This window comes from Schistocerca cancellata, chromosome 7 (genome assembly GCF_023864275.1).
Source record: "Schistocerca cancellata isolate TAMUIC-IGC-003103 chromosome 7, iqSchCanc2.1, whole genome shotgun sequence".
In the NCBI taxonomy this organism is placed as follows: Eukaryota; Metazoa; Arthropoda; class Insecta; order Orthoptera; family Acrididae; genus Schistocerca; species Schistocerca cancellata.
Window position 1 is genome coordinate 292155509 of NC_064632.1, and position 25824 is coordinate 292181332.

Sequence of the window (25824 nt, forward strand, 5' to 3'; positions counted from 1 at the left end):
CAACGATCTGTCTGCGCAGACATCGGCGCAGATGTCTGTACATGCAAAAGATCGCTGCAAATGTGGTGTGTTCACACGACACAAACCCCAATCTACTACTCGCCCGCCATCTGTCGGTGTAGAAAAGAAATATCAGTGGCAAGCGACTACGCTCCCCATAAACGTCAAAAATTTAATTAAGTTATTTTCAAATATAGAAATGGAGGAAGTTCTGTTGTGGTCTGTGTTCGCAACTTGTGTTGCAAAAAACATTCAGACCAACTGCAGGAAACAGAGAAAGCGGTCAAAATGGTGTAGACAGTGGCTGCTAAAGCGAAAGCAGTTTTCTCACGTACATTTACTGCGAGAGTTGCACGGCGAACCTATTTTGTTTTACATTACCTCGTGTTCCATTTCCTGGTGCATTGACACTCCAATTTCATCTTCAATTGTACTCCTGCTTGGTCTTGGCGTTTCTTTATCACTAAGAAAGCTAAGCAGATCGAAATACCATAACGTTGGCTGGTATACTTGATCTACTCTTACACCAGATCTTCTAGATTTCTGATCTTTGGATAATTATTTTCGGTAAACAGTTCGGTGACAGACTTAATTTACTTGACTTGCTTCATGAACTCATCCTTCAGGACAGCGAAAATAGCTTCACATGTGTTGGGTATTATTTTACTCAACGCTTGTTTCGATATTGCAGTTGAAAATTCCAAATCCTTGCAGCTCCTTCCTGTTGCTAGGAATCTTAATGTTACCGCCAGCCGTTCATGAGGAGAAATTGCCCTTCTCATACAAGTATTTTTCTCATAATATGAGGGGTTACAAGCTTTAAGAGATAATTATAAGTTTCGACATCCATCCGCAAATAATTTCGCCAGTTCGCAACGAATTTTTTTATTTTTATTACCGTTTCTCTGTTTGCCGAGACGTCAACTGCCCGCAATTTTTCAATTAGAGCATTGTATGCTGCTGTATTTTTGTCTCGGGCACTATATTCTTTACTTTTAATCTTTCACAAACATGGGTGGTTTCTATATATTTCAATGAATTCACTTACACCCTCTCGAGAACACTGACGAGTGCCAGCCATTTTAATGCCTGTGCGCAAAATACAAACACTAGACTGAGCAAACAGCTGTTTCGCGCCAGATTTGCGGCGATCTCCTGTCCACACGCTCCAACTTGTCTGCGCAGATGTGGTTTGAACCCACAGATTTGAGAGGTTTCGCTCAAACCTCCAACTCCAACTTCCAGGTTTGCACACACCTCAGGTTGTTGCAAATCTTCTGTCCACACGCAACGATCTGTCTGCGCAGATGTGATGTGCGCAGACATTTGCGCAGACAGATCGTTGCGTGTGGACGGGCCTTAAGGAAGACAAAGGAGAAGGGAGGTATAAGCAGTCTCTTTAGTAGACCTGTTGCACCTTCTAAGTGTTCTGCCAATGAATCGCACTATTTGATTTGCTCTACCCACAACATTATCTAAAGGAAACGTTAGCGACAGCCCCGGACATTTGCACAAGCCCCGCCCATTTACCCCCCTCCACACCTACCCCCCGGCCACACCAACCAAGAGTGCATCAATATGATCTTTGGTAGTCCTCGTCGCTGTCGTGTTTTTGTTCGTCGTTTTGTGTTTTACTGCGGTTGTTCATACTAGCAGTGTTGTGCTGTTAGTACTTCTTAGCAGTTTGTGTAATACTGTCAAAATGAAACATAGATATGCACTCTCAATAAAGTTATAATACACAAGGTACCTAATCTTGACTGTTGTGGCCAATCGCTGTCAAAACTGATATCTAACAGACATTAAAGTACAATAAGATGTGTTGGAATGACACTGACGAAATTATGCCACAACAGGTGCAACATTCTAGGGTCTAGCCAGTTTCGCAGATTTAACTGAAGGCACACTATATGTTCCAGCTGTTTCCTAAAACGTCTTGAGGTGAGCTCCAATGTTAGGCGCATTATGGGGCCCCTTAGGGATATGGCGGCTAAGTAGGGGAAGAAATCCAGTGTGCACTCCGTGTGCATTCCGGGTGGAGTCATTCCTGATGTGGAAAGTGTACTTCCGGATGCCATGAAGAGCACAGGGTGCAGCCAGCATGTCGGCACTAATGACGTGTGTCGCTTTGGATCTGAGGAAATTCTCTCTGGATTCCAGCGGCTATCTGATCTGGTGAAGGCTGCCGGTCTTGCTTACGAGATGAAGGCAGAATTCACCATCTGCAGCACCGTTGACAGAACCGACTGCGGACCTTTGGTGCAGAGCCGGGTGGAGGGTCTGAATCAGAGGCTCAAACAGTTTTGCGACCGTGTTGGCTGCAGATTCCTTGACTTGCGCCATAGGGTGGTGGGGTTTCGGGTTCCGCTGAATAGGTCAGGAGTTACTACACTCAGGTGGCGGCTACACGGGTAGCGGAGGCTGTGTGGCGTGGACTGGGCGGTTTTTTTAGATTAGAAGGCCTCGGGAAAGTACGGGGTGGGCTGCAATCTCAAAGGGTGCATGGCAAATACAGGACGTGCTTGGATCAAGGAACAGTCGGAATTGTAGTTGTAAATTGTTGTAGTTGTGCTGGGGAAGTCCCTGAGCTTCAAGCGCTAATAGAAAGCACAGAAGCTGAAATCGTTATAGGTACAGAAAGCTGGCTAAAGCCTGAAATCAGTTCTACAGAAATTTTTACGAAGTCTCAGACGGTGTTCAGGAAAGATAGATTAGGCAGAATTGGTGGTGGAGTGTTTGTGTCTGTCAGTAGTGGTTTATCTTGTAGTGAAGTCGAAGTAGATACTCTGTGCGAATTGGTATGGGTGGAGGTTATACTTAACAGCCGAACTAAGTTAATAATTGGCTCCTTCTACCGACCCCCCGACTCCGATGATATAGTTGCTGAACAGTTCAGAGAAAATTTGAGTCTCATAACAAATAAATACCCCACTCATACGCTTATAGTTGGTGGGGACTTCAACCTTCCCTCGATATGTTGGCAAAAATACTTGTTCAAAACCGGTGGTAGGCAGAAAACATCTTCCGAGATTGTCCTAAATGCTTTCTCCGAAAATTTTTTCGAGTAGTTAGTCCACGAACCCACACGAATTGTAAATGGTTGCTAAAATACACTTGACCTCTTAGCCACAAACAATCCAGAGCTAATACAGAGCATCAAGACTGATACAGGGATTAGTGATCACAAGGTCGTTGTAGCTAGGCTCAATACCGTTTCTTCCAAATTCACCAGAAACAAACGCAAAATAATTTTATTTAAAAAAGCGGATAAAGTGTCACTAGAAGCCTTCCTAAGAGACAATCTCCATTCCTTCTGAACTGACTATACAAATGTAGACGAGATGTGGCTCAAATTCAAAGATATAGTAGCAACAGCAGTTGAGAGATTCATACCTCATAAATTCGTAAGAGATGGAACTGATCCTCCATGGTACACAAAACAGGTCTAAACGCTGTTGCAGAGGCAACGGAAAAAGCATGCGAAGTTCAGAAGAACGCGAAATCCCGAAGATTGGCTAAATTTACAGACGCGCGAAATTTGGCACGGACTTCAATGCGAGATGCCTTTAATAGGTTCCACAACGAAACATTGTCTCGAAATTTAGTAGAAAATCCGAAGAAATTCTGGTCGTATGTAAAGTACATAAGCGGCAAGACGCAGTAAATACCTTCGCTGCGCAGTGCCGATGGTACTGTTATCGACGACTGTGCCGCTAAAGTGGAGTTATTGAACGCAGTTTTCCGAAATTCCTTCACCAGGGAAGACGAATGGAATATTCTAGAATTTGAAACACGAACAGCTGCTAGCATGAATTTCTTGGAAGTAGATACCTTAGGGGTTGCGAAGCAACTCAAATCGCTTGATACGGGCAAGTCTTGAGGTCCAGATTGTATACCGATTAGGTTCCTTTCAGATTACGCTGATACAATAGCTCCCTACTTAGCAATCATATACAACCGCTCGCTCACCGATAGATCTGTACCTATAGATTGGAAAATTGCGTAGGTCGCACCAGTGTTTAAGAAGGGTAGTAGGAGTAATCCATCGATCTACAGACCTATATCATTGACTTCGGTTTGCAGTAGGGTTTTGGAGCATATACTGTATTCAAACATTATGAATCACCTCGAAGGGAACGATCTATTGATACATAATCAGCATGTTTTCAGAAAACATCGTTCTTGTGCAACGCAGCTAGCTCTTTATTCGCACGAAATAATGGCCGCTATTGACAGGGGATCTCAAGTTGATTCCGTATTTCTAGATTTCCAGAAAGCTTTTGACACCGTTCCTCACAAGCCACTTCTAATCAAGCTGCGGGCCTATGGGGTATCATCTCAGTTGTGCGACTGGATTCGTGATTTCCTGTCAGGAAGGTCGCAGTTCGTAGTAATAGACGGCAAATCATCGAGTAAAATTGAAGTGATATCAGGTGTTCCCCAGGGAAGCGTCCTGGGACCTCTGCTGTTCCTGATCTACATAAATGACCTGGGTGACAATCTGAGCAGTTCTCTTAGGTTGTTCGCAGATGATGCTGTAATTTAGTGTCTAGTAAGGTCATCCGAAGACCAGTATCAGTTGCAAAGCGATTTAGAAAAGAATGCTGTATGGTGTGGCAGGTGGCAGTTGACACTAAATAACGAAAAGTGTGAGGTGATCCACATGAGTTCCAAAAGAAATCCGTTGGAATTCGATTACTCGATAAATAGTACAGTTCTCAAAGCTGTCAATTCAACTAAGTACCTGGGTGTTAAAATTACGAACAACTTCAGTTGGAAAGACCACATAGATAATATTGTGGGGAAGGCGAGCCAAAGGTTGCGTTTCATTGGCAGGACACTTAGAAGATGCAACAAGTCCACTAAAGAGACAGCTTACACTACACTCGTTCATCCTCTGTTAGAATATTGCTGCGCGGTGTGGTATCCTTACCAGGTGGGATTGACGGAGGACATCGATAGGGTGCAAAAAAGGGCAGCTCATTTTGTATTATCACGTAATAGGGGAGAGAGTGTGGCAGATATGATACGCGAGTTGGAATGGAGGTCATTAAAGCAAAGACGTTTTTCGTCGCGGCGAGGTCTATTTACGAAATTTCAGTCACCAACTTTCTCTTCCGAATGCGAAAATATTTTGTTGAGCCCAACCTACGTAGGTAGGAATGATCATCAAAATAAAATAAGAGAAATCAGAGCTCGGACAGAAAGGTTTAGGTGTTCGTTTTTCCTGCGCGCTGTTCGGGAGTGGAATGGTAGAGAGATAGTATGATTGTGGTTCGATGAACCCTCTGCCAAGCACTTAAATGTGAATTGCAGAGTAATCATGTAGATGTAGATGCCTGCTGTACTTATTTGCTTCTTCTGTCTCCAGTTTTTGTCTCTTCTATCGTTCTGTTCTATTTTTCCTTTTTATCAGTACAGACAGTTTCAGGATGTTCTGGACAATGGGAAAAAGGGAAGTAAGAAAGGAGATAAAATAAGCCATACACAGAGAACCACATATATCGTCCACCTATATGACAACTGGTTCACTTGCTGCATAATGGCCCCTACTCTACAACACAGGACTGAAACGAAAAAAAAAAAATATTCTCAAGATTTGAGTGTAAGAGGAAAAAAGTATCACACACTATCAATAAATCACCTAACTGTGAATCTGTTATGTCAGCTTATCCTGACAAGGGACCGCATATTTACGCAATTATAATCATTTCAATATGTGCCTCTTCAGTATGCATTTTTTGCTACTGCTATCTTCAATCTGAACACCAGCTTCAAGTAGATCACAACATGATTGTACTTATGCACCAGAAAACTTCAAGATATCCACATGAAATATTCATGTCAAGTATTATGGGGACCTTCAGTTTGACATGGAATCTGAATTATGATGCTATCACCATTTTTCACATACCCACAGCATTGTCGGATTTGAAAGTGATGGAAAGTGTCATAAAAACTGTAGAATCCTCAAGGAATTGATCCATAATCTTTAGAATTATTGTCTGACATATGTTCACTGGGCTTATGGTGCACACAGCATGCTTTCCACTCATATCCACCATAAAATCATATTTAAAATTTGAGAAAAGAAGTGAGTTACTCACCTGCAAACACTGCTCAAAAATTCACTGCCTTCAAAAAGGGCAAGCACTGGCTCCTTCCTAGGATCTGCATCACAGATTCCTTATTCATTATAGAATTCTCACTCTTTTGTAGAAATGATCATGATGCTACTAAACCTGAGGTTTAGCAATGCCGAAAGCAATGAAAAACACTGCAGCTTTAGCAGATACTACATATTTTGCATTTTTTCTGTTATCATGATTTTCACAGTAAATTATAGCATTTCTAAGGCATGGTAGTGGACCTTAAAGCAGCATAGCTAAAATATAGTCCCTGATCTTTTCAGTGCAATGCAATGTACAGGCATCATTTTACCAGTTGTGCAGTCCATTTGACATGACTGCACAACATTGCATCAAACTGAGGAGGCTAGGACTACATTCGTTGAGTCACAAGTTGAAGCTGGTTCTGTTAGTCAACTGAAGGGTTGTTTTGGAAGATTTCTCACATTCACTTCATGGAACGCTAGTCCTAGGTTACAGTTTACCCAAACAACTTAAAAAATGTTGCTTTCAGGATACATTTTGTTAAACTTTTATTATGTCAGTCAACATTACGAAATATAAGACCTGAAAATAATGAAATAAAACCATGTGTGATCAGATGTAAAGTTTTGTAAGCAATAAAGATGGTATCAAAGTTGAATAAGCATTATTTTTATATGTTTATTTCTTGTTCCTCCACTTGGATTACTAAATGAGGTCATTTTTTGTTGTTTTTTTTTAATGTCCAATATGATCTCTTCCAGTTTCAACACATTAGTGACATATGAATAAAAATATATTTTGCAAATATTTTTGAGCCTCATTTCATAACTTTTTGGATAATATTAAAAAAGTCTTCACAGATACTAAAGAAATTTGCTAACCTTTTAGGTTCAAAATTAATCTTACATTACAAATACATACTGAGTGGTACCATACATTTTGTGTACTTCTTGTGAGATAAAGTCCTTAAGACACAACATGTTTCCAAACTGTCTGAATCTATTATATAAAAATGGCAATTTTAGAATCTTGCCCCCTCTTGGATAATTTTCTGCAGACACCCATAGCTATGCAAGTGTGCAAATTGGGGGACACTGTTTCTTTTGGTTGTTTCCAACTACGTTGAGGAAAGTAATTTTTAAGGGTATTTCCCTTCCTGTCTTGCCTTCCATCAACATCATGTGATTTGCTAGTTCTACTTTTGGACTCATAAATCATGTTGGATTTGTCATTGGCAGGAGCTATGATTAGCCCTTTCAAGCACACCTTTACATGGCTGGAGTGATATCTGCAGGCAGCCAGGCTGCAAAACTGCTAATGTAGTCAAGCCCGCAGGCAGCAAAATATGCTATGTTAAACATAGCTCATAATTTCTACAGTACTTGTCATTTTAGTGACTCAAAATTTTCATGCTTTGTTCTGTGAAAACTAGCTGAGAACCTTGCAAACTAAAAAATATAAGAATATAAATGCTTTTGGTAAAATATGGGATGACAGGGAGCATGACCCCCTCCCTTTCCCTCTGGATTGGCATCTCATATGATGGCTGCCAGGGCACTTGCCTCTTGCCTTGTGTACTGTTTACATGGGAATAGGTGAAAACAATGAGAAACCACAAAAAAATGGGAACAGGTTGCTTGCAGGACGTGGATGAGGAAAAACAAGAAGAAGGGAAAAGGAGAAGCAAAGAAAACTACAGTCCTATATAAACTAGTTGGCATTTAACAGCTAGCAAGCTGGGCTGCTCCCACCACCAATACACCAATGAGGGCTCAGAATTGTTAGCACTTCTTTTGTGTTGCCACTTTAGCTGTAACATCTTAGTGGACAGCTGCAGTAGAATATTCATGTAATGTTTAGTTTCATGTTGCTTAAAAACTACAATGAAAAGAGCCAAAAGAGGGGTATATAGGAAACGCTATAGACATCTGTATCTTAAATGAATTTCAGACTCTAGATAACCCCCTTCCTTCCCCCAGGCCCCACCCTCACCTCCACCCCTACCCCCATCCACCAGCCCCTTGGCACATACCCATAGGCCACACCTATCCTACAATCCAAGAGTTCTGGGAAGGATCCTGGGAAAATGCAGTGAATCTGTAAAGGAAAACCATAAGACAATAGTACAATGAGTTCAGCAATATTGTTCCATTCTTTGGGGCCCTTATCAAGTAGGTATTAGAACAGATATCAAACACATCCAGACATGTGCTGCTGTGATGTGACAGGTCAGTATAGTCCGTACAAAGGTGTGACAGAAATGCCCAGCAAACTTGAATGGGAATCCCTGTAAGAAAGACAATATAGTTCTCACAAAACCCTGTTATGTACATCTACACAATCTATATTTTAAGATGCCTGTGTGCCTGTTCTGCTGTCACTGTAGTATATCTAACATAGGGATCATGAGACTAAGGTACAAGAAATTACAGTACATACAGCAGAATATAGGTATTTTTCCCTCACTCAATATGTGAATGGAATGGGACAGAAAATCAATAATATTGGTGTGGAGTACACTCTACCATTCACTGTGGCTTGCAGTGCATATGTGAAGATGTGAATGGCTGGTTACATTGTTCCCAAAGAAAGTTTTCTGTCTTCATGGACTAAAATCTGTCTACAATTTTTATTTCTACACACAAAAAATTAATCTTTTCTTCAATCACCTTCTTGTAGTTCCTACCCAATTACCACCATTTTCCTTAGTTGTCTCCAGAGATGCTATGCCATTGTTTGCAAAGAGGATGAGAACAAAGATATAGGGGGCAACAGGTGGGTCCCTTTCAGATTGGGGTCTGAGTGACTTGCAAGACTTTTCTAATCTTACCCAATCCATACCTCTTTCCTGCCTGAGAAAGGAACTAATAGTTGAGCTTTTAAATGTGTCTATCTACATCACTGCAATGTCACCTTCTGAAAGTAAGTCACACACTCTGTAATTTTTTACTGCAAGTTTAGAATCACAACTAAAAAAGAGGAGGAGGAGATTAGTGTTTAACGTCCCGTTGACAACGAGGTCATTAGAGATGAGCCCAAGCTCGGATTAGGGAAGGATCAGGAAGGAAATCGGTAGTGCCCTTTGAAAGGAACCATCCCAGCATTTGCCTGAACCAATTTAGGGAAATCATGGAAAATCTAACTCAGGATGGCCGGACGCAGATTTTAACCATCGTCCTACCCAATGCAAGTCCAGTGCGCTAACCAGTGCACCACCTCGCTCGGTTGTCGTAAGTCTCATCAAAATGAGTAATAAGTGATCCTAAGCCATACATATATTGCTAGAGGGATTGTTATTTCTGTTACCTAACAGTTCATGTGTATGCATTGTAACACACATTGCCATTCAGATATTGGTCCATTCACTTTTTAAGTACACCTTTGAATGTAAAGAAATACTAAATCTGATAATTGTGTCAGGGAAAACCAATCCAATGCTGCCAGTCTTATATCTGTCTCTTTTTATATTGTCTTGTGGTAAATGTACAAATACAAATGTTAAATTTATTTTCAGGTACTTCGTAGCAACAGAAGATGACTCACCAGGTGTACGCCACATATATCGTGTTGGATCGACTGGTAATGAGCTCGCAGCAATGTGGGAATGTCTCAGCTGTGTCTCAAGGGATATGGACAGCTTTGACTCTGGGTAATTTAGAATGTTTATGCAAGAATTATTGTCATTTATCAGATAAAATGTAAATAATAACAACAAGAACGGGTTTTGTAATATGGTAGTTTATTTATCTTTTGTTATGAAAACACTAACTATAAAATCTGAGAAATAACAACATACACTGAGGAAATCTGCTTGTTATCAGCCGAGTAAAAGAATCATCTTGAAAATGCACTTCTAGAACTTACTTGGCTGATAAAACAAGAAGATTTCAACAGTAAAATTCACTGAGGAAGCCTGCAGTCTTATATAGTGCACTTCTACAGGGTGGAGGTCCTACATAGCTTACATATGTTACAAAGCTGTTACTCAAACTCGTGAGACTGCTTATCAGACTGGCCTTCTCATAATGGAGCTGGAATAAAGACATATTGTGGCATTTGTCGAAATTGTGGTATTCTATGAACACAATGAGGAAAAATTGGGTTCTCTAGCACATACGTTTGGTTTTCGTAAAGGGTCATACCAGGGTCAATGCCTTAAATTTGTTCACCTGTTGCTTGACCTTTCTGCTTCCAGTGTGATGGCCTGCACATTTGTGGGGGTAGGCAGAAACTGTTATACAACCAGCAATATCTGTAAGTGAAAAGTTACTGCAACATAATGAAACAAGTTCTATCCACCTGAGACTTGTTTGTGCCAGCTTGAGGAATGTAATCAGCTGGCTGGAGAAGAACTTCATGAGTTGAGCTCTGTGCTACCAAAGGCATCATCTTGGTTCAAGAGGAAAGAACATCACCTACAGGTGATACACCAAGTCATTTTTTGGCTCCCCTCAGAAAAAACAGCCATCCAAAGCCCTTAAAAAAGCCAAATACTAACATCTTTGCTGTGGAATAGAGGGTAATGCAGACCCTTCATGAGGAAAAAAGATATAGGTGTCCTAACAGCACATAAGGGTATTGCAACTGTATTATTGCAATCAGATAGCTACTGGCAGGAAACTGAGTCATCGCCGGAAAGTCTGAGACTCAAAATAATGAGGACTAATTTTATACTAGCTGTGATTCAGAAAACTATCTAACTCCTTAATAACCCAAGATTAGACAGGAATCTGTCAGATGGCTATAATCTTTCTTCATATGGGTTCTGCTAAAAATCTACTTGTTAATGGATAAGGGCCACTTGAACAAGCCTACAGTCAAAGTGTTTTAATGCACACTCACCACCATTAATGTCCTATGTTATGGTAAACTCAAATAATAGTTTTATAGAGTAGCTCTGTGAACTCAAGTTCCAGGAATTGCAAACTCACATATAGTTCTTCAAGAAAAGAACTCTGGAAACCAGGCATTTGAAATCAAAATTGTGCTACAGCTTTGTGGATGATACATTTTTGTGAACTCTCAGGTTTTCTCGGCGTTAGTGATTTGTAGTATGCTTCTGATGGTTCAACAGGTGTATTGCTTCCATTTTATGTACAATATTTCAATGAAGAACCAGTCAGAATTAAGACTGTGAGTACACGTAACAACACAAATTGCAGCACGTGAAGAAGATGACTAGTTTGGACACTGAAATATTGTGCTGAACACCAAGGAGCACATCATTAATTTAGCCATTATGGTGAAGACAGCCTTGGAATTCCTGAGACACCTGAAAAACCTGCATGACAACATGAAGTTTGCTATGGATATAGAACAAAATGGATACATACAGTTCCTGGAAATTTTGATGAAGAAGAAACAACATGGTACATTTGTGCTCTTCATCTACAGGTTAACCTTCCTCAAGAATGGCTACTCAGAGATACAAGTAAATCATTCTCTCCAGATGAATGTCATGTAGTAGATGATTAATGTGGACAGCAGAATTTCAGGGCTGACCACTGCCAAGATTGCCAGCATCCTGGAAAAGTACCACATAAATACCATACTGTACTCAATGCACAAAAGGACATAGTGATCTTTGTCAAAGATCTACTAGGGCTATGGGTGCCTGGCATTCACAGTATTTGATGTGATTCTGGATGACAGATAGACTGGACAGACTACATGCTGTATCTTACAGCACTCTATGGAGCACCTAATAAGTGTTTTCTTTGGCCAGTCTGAAAATGTAGAGCAGAGCATTAAGGAATGACACATGTTTGACTTCAAACAGATGAAGTTGCATTGTGATGCCACTGGATTCATGATCAAAGAGGCAGAGAAATAAGACTTTCATTGATACCTAGAAACTGTGACATGAAGGAGTTGGTTAAATCTGCTAGCTGTTCAGCTACTCTTAAGAGACAAGCCATTAAGTGTTACAAATCCTTTAAGCTTGCTATAGATAGTCAGTAGGGTTGGGCAGATTTCCCACAGTATAAGTGGCTTTTCATTTCATCTGACTGTCAAGTTCATCACATAGTTAATTAGTTAGCCTGTTACTCCAGTAGTCATATGAAGTTGTGAGAGTGATCAGCCAGATATGGACAAGGTCAATAGAAAGTTCACACATTAAGTTAAACTTCAAGTTTATGAGTGACATCCCAGTAAGTAAAATTATAATACTGACCATACTCCAAAAGTGGTCTTAATATTTTAGAGCTTCAGAATCTTTGGGACTACTTTTGGCTGATTTAACAGCAGTCTAATAATCTGCATGCAAGATGTTCTATGCAAATGGAACTTTATGCCTCTGATCTGCTCCACTGCTCCATCTATGTAAGGTGATGACTGGACTCAAACTGCCTCACCCGTATTTCTTTCTTACTTTCTTTCATGCATCCATCCAACTGCCATCATGAAAATAATCAAAACATTTCTTGCTTTCCTTGGTAGATTACAGATGCTCATTGTTTCTCAACAGGCTGAGTAAAGGGTGCTGTCCTTGTGCTGCTTTCTGGGCAAAATTCCTATTTTTCATTGACAAAGAGGCCATCAACTGATTCCTCTTGTAGTTACAATAGTGCACCAAGATTTTTCTTGATTACTGCTTGACCAAATTCATAGTTTTAAGAGGTGGTCCTAATTCAGTGAGAACTCAGTGTCTGAACATACTTCATAACAATCAAGGAAAGGACTGACATTGCACCTTTTTATAGATCTACTACAGGAAAAGAAAAGTATTACAATGCAAATTTAAAACAAAGTTTCAGAACTGTGCAGGAGTATGTACCAAATGATACAAGGTTAAATGATGAAAAATGCAAACTCCTCAAAAATAAATGAATTGCGCTGCTAAGATCATGATGAAAAAAGAAAAATGACAAAAAGCTTTTGTGGATATGTACTATGTTAGTAATATAAGAATAAATCAAAGTGAAATAGTTGCAATAAATTGGCCCCATATATATTGCATATTATCTGCTAGAATAATAATATTCTTTGGATTATGAGAGATATCTAGTCCTACGTATCTGTATTTGTGCTTGTACATTATGGACCATTTTAATCCATGGGGTGGAGATGGGATGGAGATGAGATACAGGAAAACGTTTTTAGATAAAAGCTGTATGTGACAAAGAGGGTCACACATTGCTACTAATGGCTATGACCTTGAATGTGATTTACAAGGGGATTTGTAAGCTACAGTGATTTTTTAAAAATGGGAACCCCAATATTTGTGTCAAGATTTGAAAAGAGTGGCAAATTTTATGAATGAAATTATACATTATTTAAGGTCATGGCTAGTTCAGTGAAGGACAAATAAGCAAATATTTTTTTAGTTCTGTTGTTGTGGTCTTCAGTCCTGAGACTGGTTTGATGCATCTCTCCATGCTACCCTATCCTGTGCAAGCTTCTTCATCTCCCAGTACTTACTGCAACCCACATCCTTCTGAATCTGCTTAGTATATTCATCTCATGGTCTCCCTCTATGATTTTTACCCTCCACGCTGCCCTCCAATGCTAAATTTGTGATCCCTTGATGCCTCAGAACATGTCCTACTAACCAGTCCCTTCTTTTTGTCAAGTTGTGCCACATACTCCTCTTCTCCCCAGTTCTATTCAATACTTCATCATTAGTTATGTGATCTACCCATCTAATCATCAGCATTCTTCTGAAGCACCACATTTCAAAAGCTTCTATTCTCTTCTTGTCCAAACTATTAATCGTCCATGTTTCACTTCCATACATGGCTACACTCCATACAAATACTTTCAGAAACGACTTCCTGACACTAAAATCTATACTCGATGTTAACAAATTTCTCTTCTTCAGAAACGTTTTCCTTGCCATTGCCAGTCTACATTTGATATCTTCTCTACTTCGACCATCATCAGTTATTTTGCTCCCCAAATAGCAAAACTCCTTTACTACTTTAAGTGTCTCATTTCCTAATCTAATTCCCTCAGAATCGGTGTTGTTGTTGTGGTCTTCTGTCCTGAGACTGGTTTGATGCAGCTCGCCATGCTACTCTATCCTGTGCAAGCTTCTTCATCTCCCAGTAACTACTGCAGCCAACATCCTTCTGAATCTAGTTAGTGTATTCATCTCTTGGTCTCCCTCTACGATTTTTACCCTCCACGCTGCCCTCCAATACTAAATTGGTGATCCCTCGATGTCTCAGAACATGTCCTACCAACTGATCCCTTCTTCTAGTAAAGTTTATCATCCACATTTCACTTCCATGCATGGCTACACTCCATACAAATACTTTCAGAAACGACTCCCTGACACTTAAATCTACACTTGATGTTAACAAATTTTTCTTCTTCAGAAACGTTTTCCTTGCCATTGCCAGTCTACATTTTACACCCTCTCTACTTCGACCATTATCAGTTATTTTGCTCCCCAAATAGCAAAACTCCTTTACTACTTTAAGTGTCTCATTTCCTAATCTAATTACCTCAGCATCACCTGACTTAATTCGATTACATTCCATTATCCTCGTTTTGCTTTTGTTGATGTTCATCCTATACCCTCCTTTCAAGACACTGTCCATTCTGTTCAACTGCTCTTCCAACTCCTTTGCTGTCTCTGACAGAATTACAATGTCATTGTTGAACCTCAAAGATTTTATTTCTTTTGCATGGATTTTAATTCCTCCCCCGAACTTTTCTTTTGTTTCCTTTATTGCTTGCTCAATATACAGATTGAATAACATCGGGGATAGGCTACAACCCTGTCTCACTCCCTTCCCAACCACTGCTTCCCTTTCATACCCCTCGACTCTTATAATTGCCATCTGCTTCCTGTAAAAATTGTAAATAGCCTTTCGCTCCATGTATTTTACCCCTGCCATCTTCAGAATGTGAAAGAGAGTATTCCAATCAACATTGTTAAAAGCTTTCTCTAAGTCTACAAATGCTAGAAACGTAGGTTTGCCTTTCCTTAATCTTTCTTCTAAGATAAGTCGTAGGGTCAGTATTGCCTCACGTGTTCCAACATTTCTATGGAATCCAAACTGATCTTCCCTGAGGTCAGCTTCTATCAGTTTTTCCATTTGTCTGTAAAGAATTCGCCTTAGTATTTTGCAGCTTTGACTTATTAAACTGATAGTTTGGTAATTTTCACATCTGTCAACACCTGCTTTCTTTGGAATTGGAATTATTATATTCTTCTTGAAGTCTGAGGGTATTTCACCTGTCTCATACATGTTGCTCACCAGATGGTAGAGTTTTGTCAGGACTTGCTCTCCCAAGGCTGTCAGTAGTTCTAATGGAATGTTGTCTACTCCGGGGGCCTTGTTTCGACACAGGTCTTTCAGTGCTCTGTCAAACTCTTCACACAGTATCATATCTCCCATTTCATCTTCATCTACTTCCTCTTCCATTTCCATAATATTGTCCTCAAGTACATCACCCTTGTATAGACCCTCTATATACTCCTTCCACCTTTCTGCTTTCCCTTCTTTGGTTAGAACTGGGTTTCCATCAAATCTCTTGATATTCATGCAAGTGGTTCTCCTTTCTCCAAAGGTCTCTTTAATTTTCCTACATGCGGTATCTATCTTACCCCTAGTGAGATAAGCCTCTACATCCTTACATTTGTCCTCTAGCCATCCCTGCTTAGCCATTTTGCACTTCCTGTCGATTTCATTTTTGAGACATTTGTATTCCTTTTTGCCTGCTTCATTTACTGCATTTTTATATTTTCTCCTTTCACCAATTAAATTCAATATTTCTTCTGTTACTCAAGGGGTTCTACTAGCCCTCGTCTTTTTACCTATTTGATCCTCTGCTGCCTTCACTATTTCATCCCTCAAAGTTACCCATTCTTCTTCTACTATATTTCTTTCCCCCATTCCTGTCAGTTGTTCCCTTATGCTCTATCTGAAACTCTGTACAACCTCTGGTTCTTACATTTTATCCAGGTCCCATCTCCTTAAATTCCCACCTTTTTGCAGTTTCTTCAGTTTTAATCTATCCTCAGCATCACCCGACTTTATTCAACCACATTCCATTATCCTCGTTTTGCTTTTGTTGATGTTCATCTTATATCCTCCTTTCAAGACATTGTCCATTCCATTCAACTGCTCTTCCAAGTCCTTTGCTGTCTCTGATAGAATTACAATGTCATCGGTGAACCTCAAAAGTTTTTATTTCTTCTCCATGGATTTTAATAGCTACTCCGAATTTTTCTTTTGTTTCCTTTACTGCTTGTTCAATATACAGATTGAATAAAATCGGGGACAGGCTACAACCCTGTCTCACTCCCTTCCCAACCACTGCCTCTCTTTCATGCCCCTCGACTCTTATAACTACCATCTGGTTTCTGTACAAACTGTAAATACCCTTTCGCTCACGGTATTTTACCCCTGCCACCTTTAGAATAGTTCTAGTAGGGATTAATTTAGAATAGGGGAGGGATACAGCAAAATGCAATGTTAGGTACAAACTGGAATGGGCATCCAGAGGAATGAGAGGCAAGAAGACTCATTCAGCAACTTGTAAATCAATTATCTGTATTTTATTTATGTTTGTTCTGTCTTGCAAATGCCACAATAACATTTATACAATGTGGTGTATTTATTTTTGCCAATAAATACGTTAAGTAAAACTTAACAGTTAAATCTCTGTTTTCTCTTTCCGAAGTAAAAAAAAAAAGGGAAGGGGTTCCATGAAACAAAACTCAACCTTCAAATGACCTTCAATAGTTACCTTTAAAATCATGGTTATTCATAACGATATGTGACCTTTTATGCCCCTTCCAGTCTGCATCTAACATTGTATTTAGCTGTATCCATCCTCTATTCTGAGTTAATTCCTACCAGAACTAAAAACATATTTCCTTATTTGACCTTGATTTAACCTTGCCATGACTTTTAATAACGTATCATTTTATATATAAATGTTGCCACTCTTTTCCGATCTTAAATCAAATATTAGGGTTCCCATTTTAAAAAATCACCTTAACTTCCAAATAACCTTGGAAATTGCTTTCAAGGTCATGGCCATTAGCAGCAATGTGTGACTATCTTTACCACCTACAACTTTAATCTAAAACATTTTGTTGTACCACATCTCCATCCTGATTTATTCTCCATTATTGATTAAAATGGTCCACTCTGTATATAATGCTACATCTACATCTACACAGTTACTCTGTAAGCCACTGTATGGTAAGTGGCAGAGGATACCCATTACTACTAGTAGTGTTTTCCTTTCTCGTTTCACTTGCAAAGTGAGTGAGGGAAAAATGACTACCTATTTGCTTCCACGTGAGCCCTAATTTCTCATATCTTATCTTTGTGGTCCTTCTGTTCAATGTATGTTGGCAGCAGTACTATCATTCAGCAGTCAGCTCCATGAGTGTTCCTCAAAAATAAAGGTGCCTTCCCTCCAGGCATTCACTTTTGAGTACCGAAAGCATCTGCATATCACTTACGTGTTGTGTGAACCTACCAGTAACAAATCTAGCAGCTTGCCCTGAATTGCTTTAATGCACTACTTCAATCTGACCTGGTATGGATCCCCAACACTGGAGCAGTATTCAAGAAAGGGTTGCACCAGCATCCTATATGTGATCTTCTTTACAGATGAACCATACTTTCCTAAAATTCTCCCAATAGAACAAAGCTGACCCTTTGGCTTCCCTAGCACAGTCCTCACATGCTTGTTCCATTTCATATCACTTCGCAACTTTATGTCCAGATATTTAAACAATGTGACACTGACAAGCAGTACACTACTAATGTTGTATCTGAACATTACAGATTTGTTTTTCCTACTCATAAACATTAAATTACATTTTCCCATATCTAGGGTGAGCTGCCTTTCATCATACCAGCTAGAAATTTGGTCTAAATCATCTTGTATCTTCCTTCAGTCATCAGCTTTGACATCATACCATACACCGCAGCTTCATAAGCAAACAACCACAGATTGCACACCATCCCGGCTGCCAAGTCATTTATGTACATATAGAATAACAGCAGTCCTGTCACACTTCTCTGAGGCACTTCTGATGATACTCTTGTCTCTGTAGAACACTAGCTTTTGAGGATGACATACTGGTTTTTATTACTTAAAGAGTCTTCGAACCAGTCGCATATCTGTGAACTTATTCCATATGCTCATACCTTCATTAACAGTGTGCAATGGGGCACCATGTCAAATGCTTTCCAGAAATCTAGAAATACTGAATTTGCTTTGCTCTTCATCCATTGTTCACAGTATATCATGTGAGAAATTGGCAAGCTGAGTTTCACAAGAGCAGTGCTTTCTAAAACCATGCTGATTCATGGACATAGGCTTCTCAGTCTCAAGAAAATTTATTACATCTGAAATGAGAATATGTTCAAGGATTCTGGAGCAAACTGAAGTTAGGGGTAACTGTCTGTAATTTTGTGGGTCCGTTCTTTTACCCTTCTTATGTACAGTAGTCACCTGCACTTTTTTCCAGTCACTTGGGACTTTGTGCTAGGTGAGAGATTCACAATAAATGCAAACTAGTTAAGGTGCCAATGATATAGAGTACTCTCTGTAAAACTGAATGTGGACTCCATCCGGACCTGGTGACTTATTTGCTTTCAAATTTTTCAGCTGTTTCTGTTCACCAGGGATGCTTATTACACTACTAGCCATTAAAATTGCCACATCAAGAAGAAATGCAGAAGATAAACGGGTATTCATTGGACAAATATATTATACTAGAACTGACATGTGATTACATTTTCACGCAATTTGGGTGCATAGATCCTGAAAAATCAGTACCCAGAACAACCACATCTGGCCGTAATAACAGCCTTGATATGCCTGGGCTTTGAGTCAAACAGAGCTTGGATGGTGTGTACAGGTACAGCTGCCCATGCAGCTTCAACACGATGCCACAGTTCATCAAGGTAGTGACTGGCATAATGTGACGAGCCAGTTGCTCAGCCACCATTGACCAGACGTTTTCAATTGGTGAGAAATCTGGAGAATGTGCTGGCCAAGGCAGCACTCAAACATTTTCTGTATCCAGAAAGGCCCGTACAGGACCTGCAACATGCGGTCATGCATTATCCTACTGAAACGTAGGGTTTCGTAGGGATCGAATGAAGGGTAGAGCCACGGGTCGTAACACATCTGAAATGTAATGTCCACTGTTCAAAGTGCCGTCAATGCGAACAAGAGGTGACCGAGACGTGTAACCAATGGCACCCCATACCATCACGCTGGGTGATACGCCAGTATGGCGATGATGCATACACACTTCCAATGTGCGTTCATCGCGATGTCACCAAACATGGAAGCGACCATCCTGATGCTGTAAACAGAACCTGGATTCATCTGAAAAATTGGTGTTTTGCCATTCGTGCACCCAGGTTTGTCGTTGAGTACACCATCACAGGCACTCCTGTCTTCAATGCAGCATCAAGGGTAACCGCAGCCATGGTCTGCAAGCTGATAGTCCATGCTGCTGCAAATGTCGTCGAACTGTTTGTGCAGATGGTTGTTGCCTTGCAAACATCACCATCTGTTGACTCAGGGATTGAGACATGGCTGCACAATCTGTTACAGCCATGCGGATAAAATGCCTGTCAACTCAACTGCTAGTGATACAAGGCCATTGGGATCCAGCACAGTGTTCTGTATTACCCTCCTGAACCCACCGATTCCATATTCTGCTAACAGTCATTGAATCTCAACCAACACGAGCAGCAATGTCACGATACGATAAACCACAATCGCGATAGGCTACAAGCCGACCTTTATCAAAGACGGAAACGTGATGGTACGCATTTCTCCTCCTTACACGAGGCATCACAACAACGTTTCACCAGGCAACGCCGGTCAACTGCTGTTTGTGTATGAGAAATTGGCTGGAAACTTTCCTCATGTCAGCATGTTGTAGGTGTCGCCACTGGCGCCAACCTTGTGGGAATGCTCTGAAAAGCTAATCATTTGCATATCACAGCATCTTTTCCTGTCGGTAAAATTTCGCGTCTGTAGCACATCATCTTCGTGGTGTAGCAATTTTAATGGCCAGTAGTGTAGTATGTCTTCCTTATGGGAGTCTATCAGATGGTCAAATGACAGTTTGTTTGTATGATTCTCCAGCATAAACAATTTCTTGAACGTGAAATTTAAAATTTATGCTTTGATTTTGCTATCTTCATCTGCCACACCAGACTGGTCAACAAAGGACTGAGTGAAAGCCTTAGACCTGCTTAGTGATTTTACGTAGCTAGCCATATTATTAAGTCTACAACTTTGCTTCCACCGTTTTGCAATAGACGGCAGTAGCGGCAAGTGGGGTTCAGATGGCCATAGGTGTAATACAATCAGCTTAGTCATCTGTAAACATAATGCCATTAAAATATTAGTCAATTTGTAATTGCATCATAAGGTTATTCTATATTAAGTACATCAACTTATTTACCGATTTCTCACCATTTGCGGGAAGTGTTACTTTTCTGCTTTAACATGAAGAAATCTGTGGCTGTGGCTCTTAAAATGCTGGGTAAGACCAATGGTGAGGGAACTATTAGTGGAAGAATGTGCAGAGAATATTTTCAGTGCCTTAAGAACGGTGATTTGGATGTCAAAGACCAGCATGGTGTTGGAAGCCAGAACATTTTCTTAGCTACTGAAACAGAAAAAGACAGCCACAGGACATCATTATCAAAAGCAATTGATGCGATTGAGCCCAGCAGTGAAACACAAATGGCCACAATGCAGTGACAGACACGCAAATGTAATTTTGCAGCAGGTCAGTGCTCGACCCCATGTCGCAAAACCCGTCAAAATATACATGGAAACATTGAAATGAGTAGTCCTATCCCTCCCACCCTATTCTCCATATGTTGCTCTCTCTGACTACCACCTTTTTTGATCAGTGGCATACAGCCCGGCCTTACCAGCACTTCCAATCATATTAACAAGTGCAAAATTGAATCGATTCATGGATCCCCACAAAAGACGGCCAGTTCCTCTGCCACGGGATTCGTATGCTATCCAAAAGATGGGAGAATGTGGTGGTCAGCAATGGGCAGTACTATGAATTATAATTTTTTTGTAAGTTTTTCATAATAAAGCCCCGAACTTAGAGAAAAAATGGTGGAAGCAAAGTCGTAGACCTATTAAGACTGACTGCTACACACAGATGTGTAAGAATGTGCAACTAGTTAATCTAGTTATATGCTAAAGGGGAATTAAAATTTATTCATAAAGAACTATGTAGCCTTACTGAATTATGTACAAAGCGATTCTGAGGCAAAAAAGGACATTTTTAAAAGCTGTGCATTTCAATTTCGATTATTTACAAAACAACCTTATCACCTCCAAAATACAATTCAGAATATATAATAGATTTATCAGTCAGTGAATCCATTGTTGTAAACGTTTTTATACACATCTGTAGTGATGACTGACAGTTATTCAACCCTCCCCCCCATCACTCACTCTCTCTCTCTCTCTCTCTCTGTCTCTCTCTATCTCATGTGTGGAAACAAGCACAAATCACATGGAGCTAGATCAAATGAGCAAGATATGTGGGGCAAGAGAGTCATACTATTTTTTGTCAAAAATTGGTACACTGGATGGTTGCACTAGGATAGGGTGACCAAACATCCCGGAAAACCGGGATTGTCCCGGTTTTCATCCCTGTGTTCCGGTGTCCCGGAAATTTGTTTCGGGACACTCAAAAGTCCCGGAATTCAGTTTTTAAATACATTTCGTGAAACTTTCTCAAATTTTTGGGATTTTGCTATATTAAAGGAAATACAACATAATAAATTAATATATTTTAGCTTATTTGTCTAAAACCTCCATTATCCCATACTAGTAATCATAGTATCAGTATTGATACACTCAGGCAATAATTTACTTTGAGTGGTACTTTGGCCAACAAGTAGTAAGTTTTATTACTGTAAGAGAGCTATGAAACCGTCCGATTGTCGGGCCACTTACACACTCATTGTCAGAACAGTGTAGTAGTTGATGTTTTGTCAGACAAACTGCAATAGTTTTTTCTCATATTAGTGGTATTATTGTTGCAGTACTGTGAAACGCAATGATGAAACGTGCCTGCAAGTTCAGTGACTGTTATTCCAAGGAATGGAATTTCATTGAGAAAGGTCATTTTGATTACGAAGCAGAGTGTTCCGTATGTAACTGTTTTATTAGTATAAGTCATGGTGGACGTTCCGACATAGTTGATCACATCAGGTCAAAGAAACACATTAACAGATAAAGTGCACCGAGTTGCAGTAAAACTCTACAAAATTATTTTGTGAAACATCAGTCAAGTGAAGAGACGAAAGTTCAAGCAGCCGAGCTTACACTAGCCTACCACACGGTAAAACATCACCAAACTTATAGATCTGGTGATTGTACTAATAAGCTTAACAGCATTATGTTTGATGATTCTTCCATTGCAAAAAAGTTTAGTTCAGCAAGAACTAAAGTGTCAGCCTTAGTGAAAGGAGTTATTGCTCTCCAGAGTGTAAAGGAAAGCCTTGAATACATCAAAAAGTCTTCTTTCTATGGGATATCCACTGATGCCAGCAATCATAAGGCCGCTAAAATATTTCCGTTTGTTGTTCAGTTTTTCGATATTAATCAGGGAATTCAGACCAAACTTTTGAAGGTGAGTTCCATACCTAATGAAACATCTGACAAAATTTCAAGATTTTGTCTGAATACTATCAAAATGTTTGATCTTGAGAAAAATGAATGTGTGGCATTTTGTGGAGACAACACCAACACAAACTTTTGTGGTTTAAAAAGACAAGGCAAATGCAACATATTTACCAAATTAAAGGCAACATTGCATGAAAACATTGAAGGCATAGGGTGCCCTGCACATGTTTTACACAATAGCGTGCCTATCTGTTGACAGTTTAAGCTGTGATGTTGAAACTATCATCATGAAGGTATACTCACACTTTCACATATATACTGTTAGAGCAGAGAGGCTTAAGGAGTTCAGAGATTATGTGGGAACTGAATATATGAATGTAATGTGTCACTCAAAAACTCGCTGGTTATCACTGTTTCCAGCAGTTGAAAGAGTAATCTGCCTGTTTGAACTGTTAAAAGATTTTTTCCTAAATGAAGACAAAGCACCCAAAATATTGGTTCAGTTTTTCAGTAACCCTTTAAGTGAAGCCTACTTATGGTTCATTCACAGTCAGCTTAGCACTTTGCAGCATGGGATAAAGGAAATTGAGGGAAGCACGAAAAGTGTAATAGAGGTAAATGATGTTTTGAAAAATACTCTGGAAACTGTTACTAAGAGGAGAGAACAGCAGTTCATTTCTTTTAATGTTAAATCTGTCCTTAATAGAGCAGAGGTATCAGAAGCAGCGGAAAGGAGTTTTAGAGTAGAAGTTAACAAGTTTTATGACACTTGTGTAGAATATCTCAGCAAGGGGAGCACCTCATATTTACCCTCATCGCCGGTGTTTGATTGGATTTTACTGAAGAGAGTGCCAAAATGGGAATGTGTTGAAGAGACAGTTTCTTATTTGAAGAGTAAAGAGATTGAAATCAATGATTCCATTCTCTTTTATCAGTTTGGCATACTGACAAATTTTGTTGAAGAAAGTCCTCACAAGTGGATGATGAAAAAAAAAACACCATTGGAATGTCATGAGAAGTGGGTGAGTTTTTTTAAAGCTGTGACTGTCTTCAGCAATTCTCTGAGTTGGTAATAATTGCAAGGTATTTATTTGCTGCAATCCCAGCCCATAATGCCAATGTGGAAAGAATATTTTCGTTCATGAATAGCCAGTGGACTGATGAAAGAAACAGAATGGAGGTGGACTCTCTTGAAGCAATCCTGCAGATCCTGTACAACTACAAAATGGATTGTGCCGAGTTTTATCATTGTGTCTCAAAGAACAAAGACATGATCAATAAGGCTGGAGGCAGTGAAAAATAACCTTTTCTCCAAGGACAGCCAATTCCATCTACAAGTGCTCAGTAATATTAAAGCTCATGTTAATATTAATTGATTAAAAGTTGAATGACTGTAAAATTTTGTAAAATCGTAATACATTTCTTTATTACTGTATATGTTTATTAAATGTCATTAATTATACAGATAATCTAGACTATATCAATCTTTTGTATCCTCTTATTAGTTATAATAATCAGGTTAACAAAATGTATCAACAAAACATTAATATTTAAAATTAAGAAACCTGGGAACATGTGGAATGAGGTCTCCATTGGCACCCGGGTGAATGTGTCCCGGTTTTCACCGAAAATCATTTGGTCACCTTACACTAGGAGAAGCATTGTCTTGGTTGAAAGACCATCTCCTGTTTGTGACAGATCATATCTTTTTTGACAATCACAGTTAGACAGTTTTCTCAGAACCCTTCCTGGTGGAACAAACTCTGAATGCATTATCCACTCCCCCCCCCCTCTCAACATCAAACAAATGAGGATCATCTTGATTATTAGACTTCTCTTGGCAAGCTTTTCTTGGGAAATGGCAATGACAGTGGCTTGATCGTTATTTAGTTTTAGAGTCATAACCATAGCACCAGCACTACTCACTAGTGACTACCATGGAAAAAATTCTGGATCAGTCTGGAGCTGTTCTTCCAAATCACAACATGCTCCCACTCAGTGCTCTTTTTGCTGCTGAGTCAGAATGTGAGGTAAAAATTTGGTAGTGGCTCTCCTCGATCCCAAAGCGTGTATTGAAATTTGCTAAAATGAACTGCAAGACAATCTAATTTAACTCTGACATGTGTTCATGGTCTGTTGGTCTTTGAGCATAAGTTGACAAATTTTCTCTATGTTTGGCCAGTTTCAGATGCAGAATGAGGTTTGTCTTCCATCAACTTGTTACCGTTTTTGAAACTAGAAAACTACTGGTATGCTTAAGTTTTTCCCCTAGTTTCTACGGAATTATTTTGAAGCAGGAATCAAAATTCCACAGCTGTGCATTTTCCAGTTACACTCACCTTCATAAAAACAAGGAGAGAGTAAAACAGCTGCTCCAAACAAGTTACTATGGGCTGACAAAAACGTCCCAGATAATGTCAGAGGCAACACTGAACTCATAAGAACTTGCAAAACACATCCCTAGAGAGAAAAATGTGTATTACACATGCTCTGCTCCAGGCAGTGCCATTCTGAGAACTTTTGGACACCCCCATTGCATACTGCTGCAGGAGTACTAACAGGCTTCGGTAACCACTAATTGCAGAAATTTAGTTGTTTATGGTAAGAGATGTTAGTAATGTGTCTCTTTAACTCAATTCTGAGCTGTTGCCTCTCTGTTAATCATTTTAGTGCCACAATATTGGGCTACTTTCAGAAATCTGTTTCAGTTACATCTATGTTTGACAGGAAATAGATTGTAAGAATGTAGATTAGATACAACTGAGATATAAATTTTTTATTTAACCCTTTGCTAACCAAATTATCTATTGCCATGTACAATGTTTCAGGAATGAGACCACAGATATGGAACAAGAATGCTTATATGCATGGCCCCATTTCAGTCCAGGTATTTCTCCACATTATTATGTACTGGAATGCTTGGGACCAGGACCACCATTTCATGCTCTAGTGGAAACTACATCCAATGCAAGAATTGCTATGCTGGATGACCTCAAGTACCTCAGAGACAGACTGCAGAGAATAGCAGTACCGCAAGTATGTGTATACACTATTCAACAGTGAAAGTGAAAGATGAAAGCTTTGAATGATTCTTAGAGAT

The 25824-nt window shown here is 39.6% G+C and overlaps 1 protein-coding gene across 1 annotated transcript in view; it reads left to right on the forward strand.

Moving 5' to 3' along the window:
- LOC126092476 (inactive dipeptidyl peptidase 10-like) overlaps positions 1–25824 on the forward strand; it is a 623654-nt gene that overhangs the window by 547722 nt on the left and 50108 nt on the right. Inside the window, exons 11-12 of the mRNA XM_049908091.1 lie at positions 9628–9762; positions 25553–25760. Of these exons, the coding sequence (XP_049764048.1) occupies positions 9628–9762; positions 25553–25760 (343 nt within the window). The remainder of the gene's footprint in view (positions 1–9627; positions 9763–25552; positions 25761–25824) is intronic.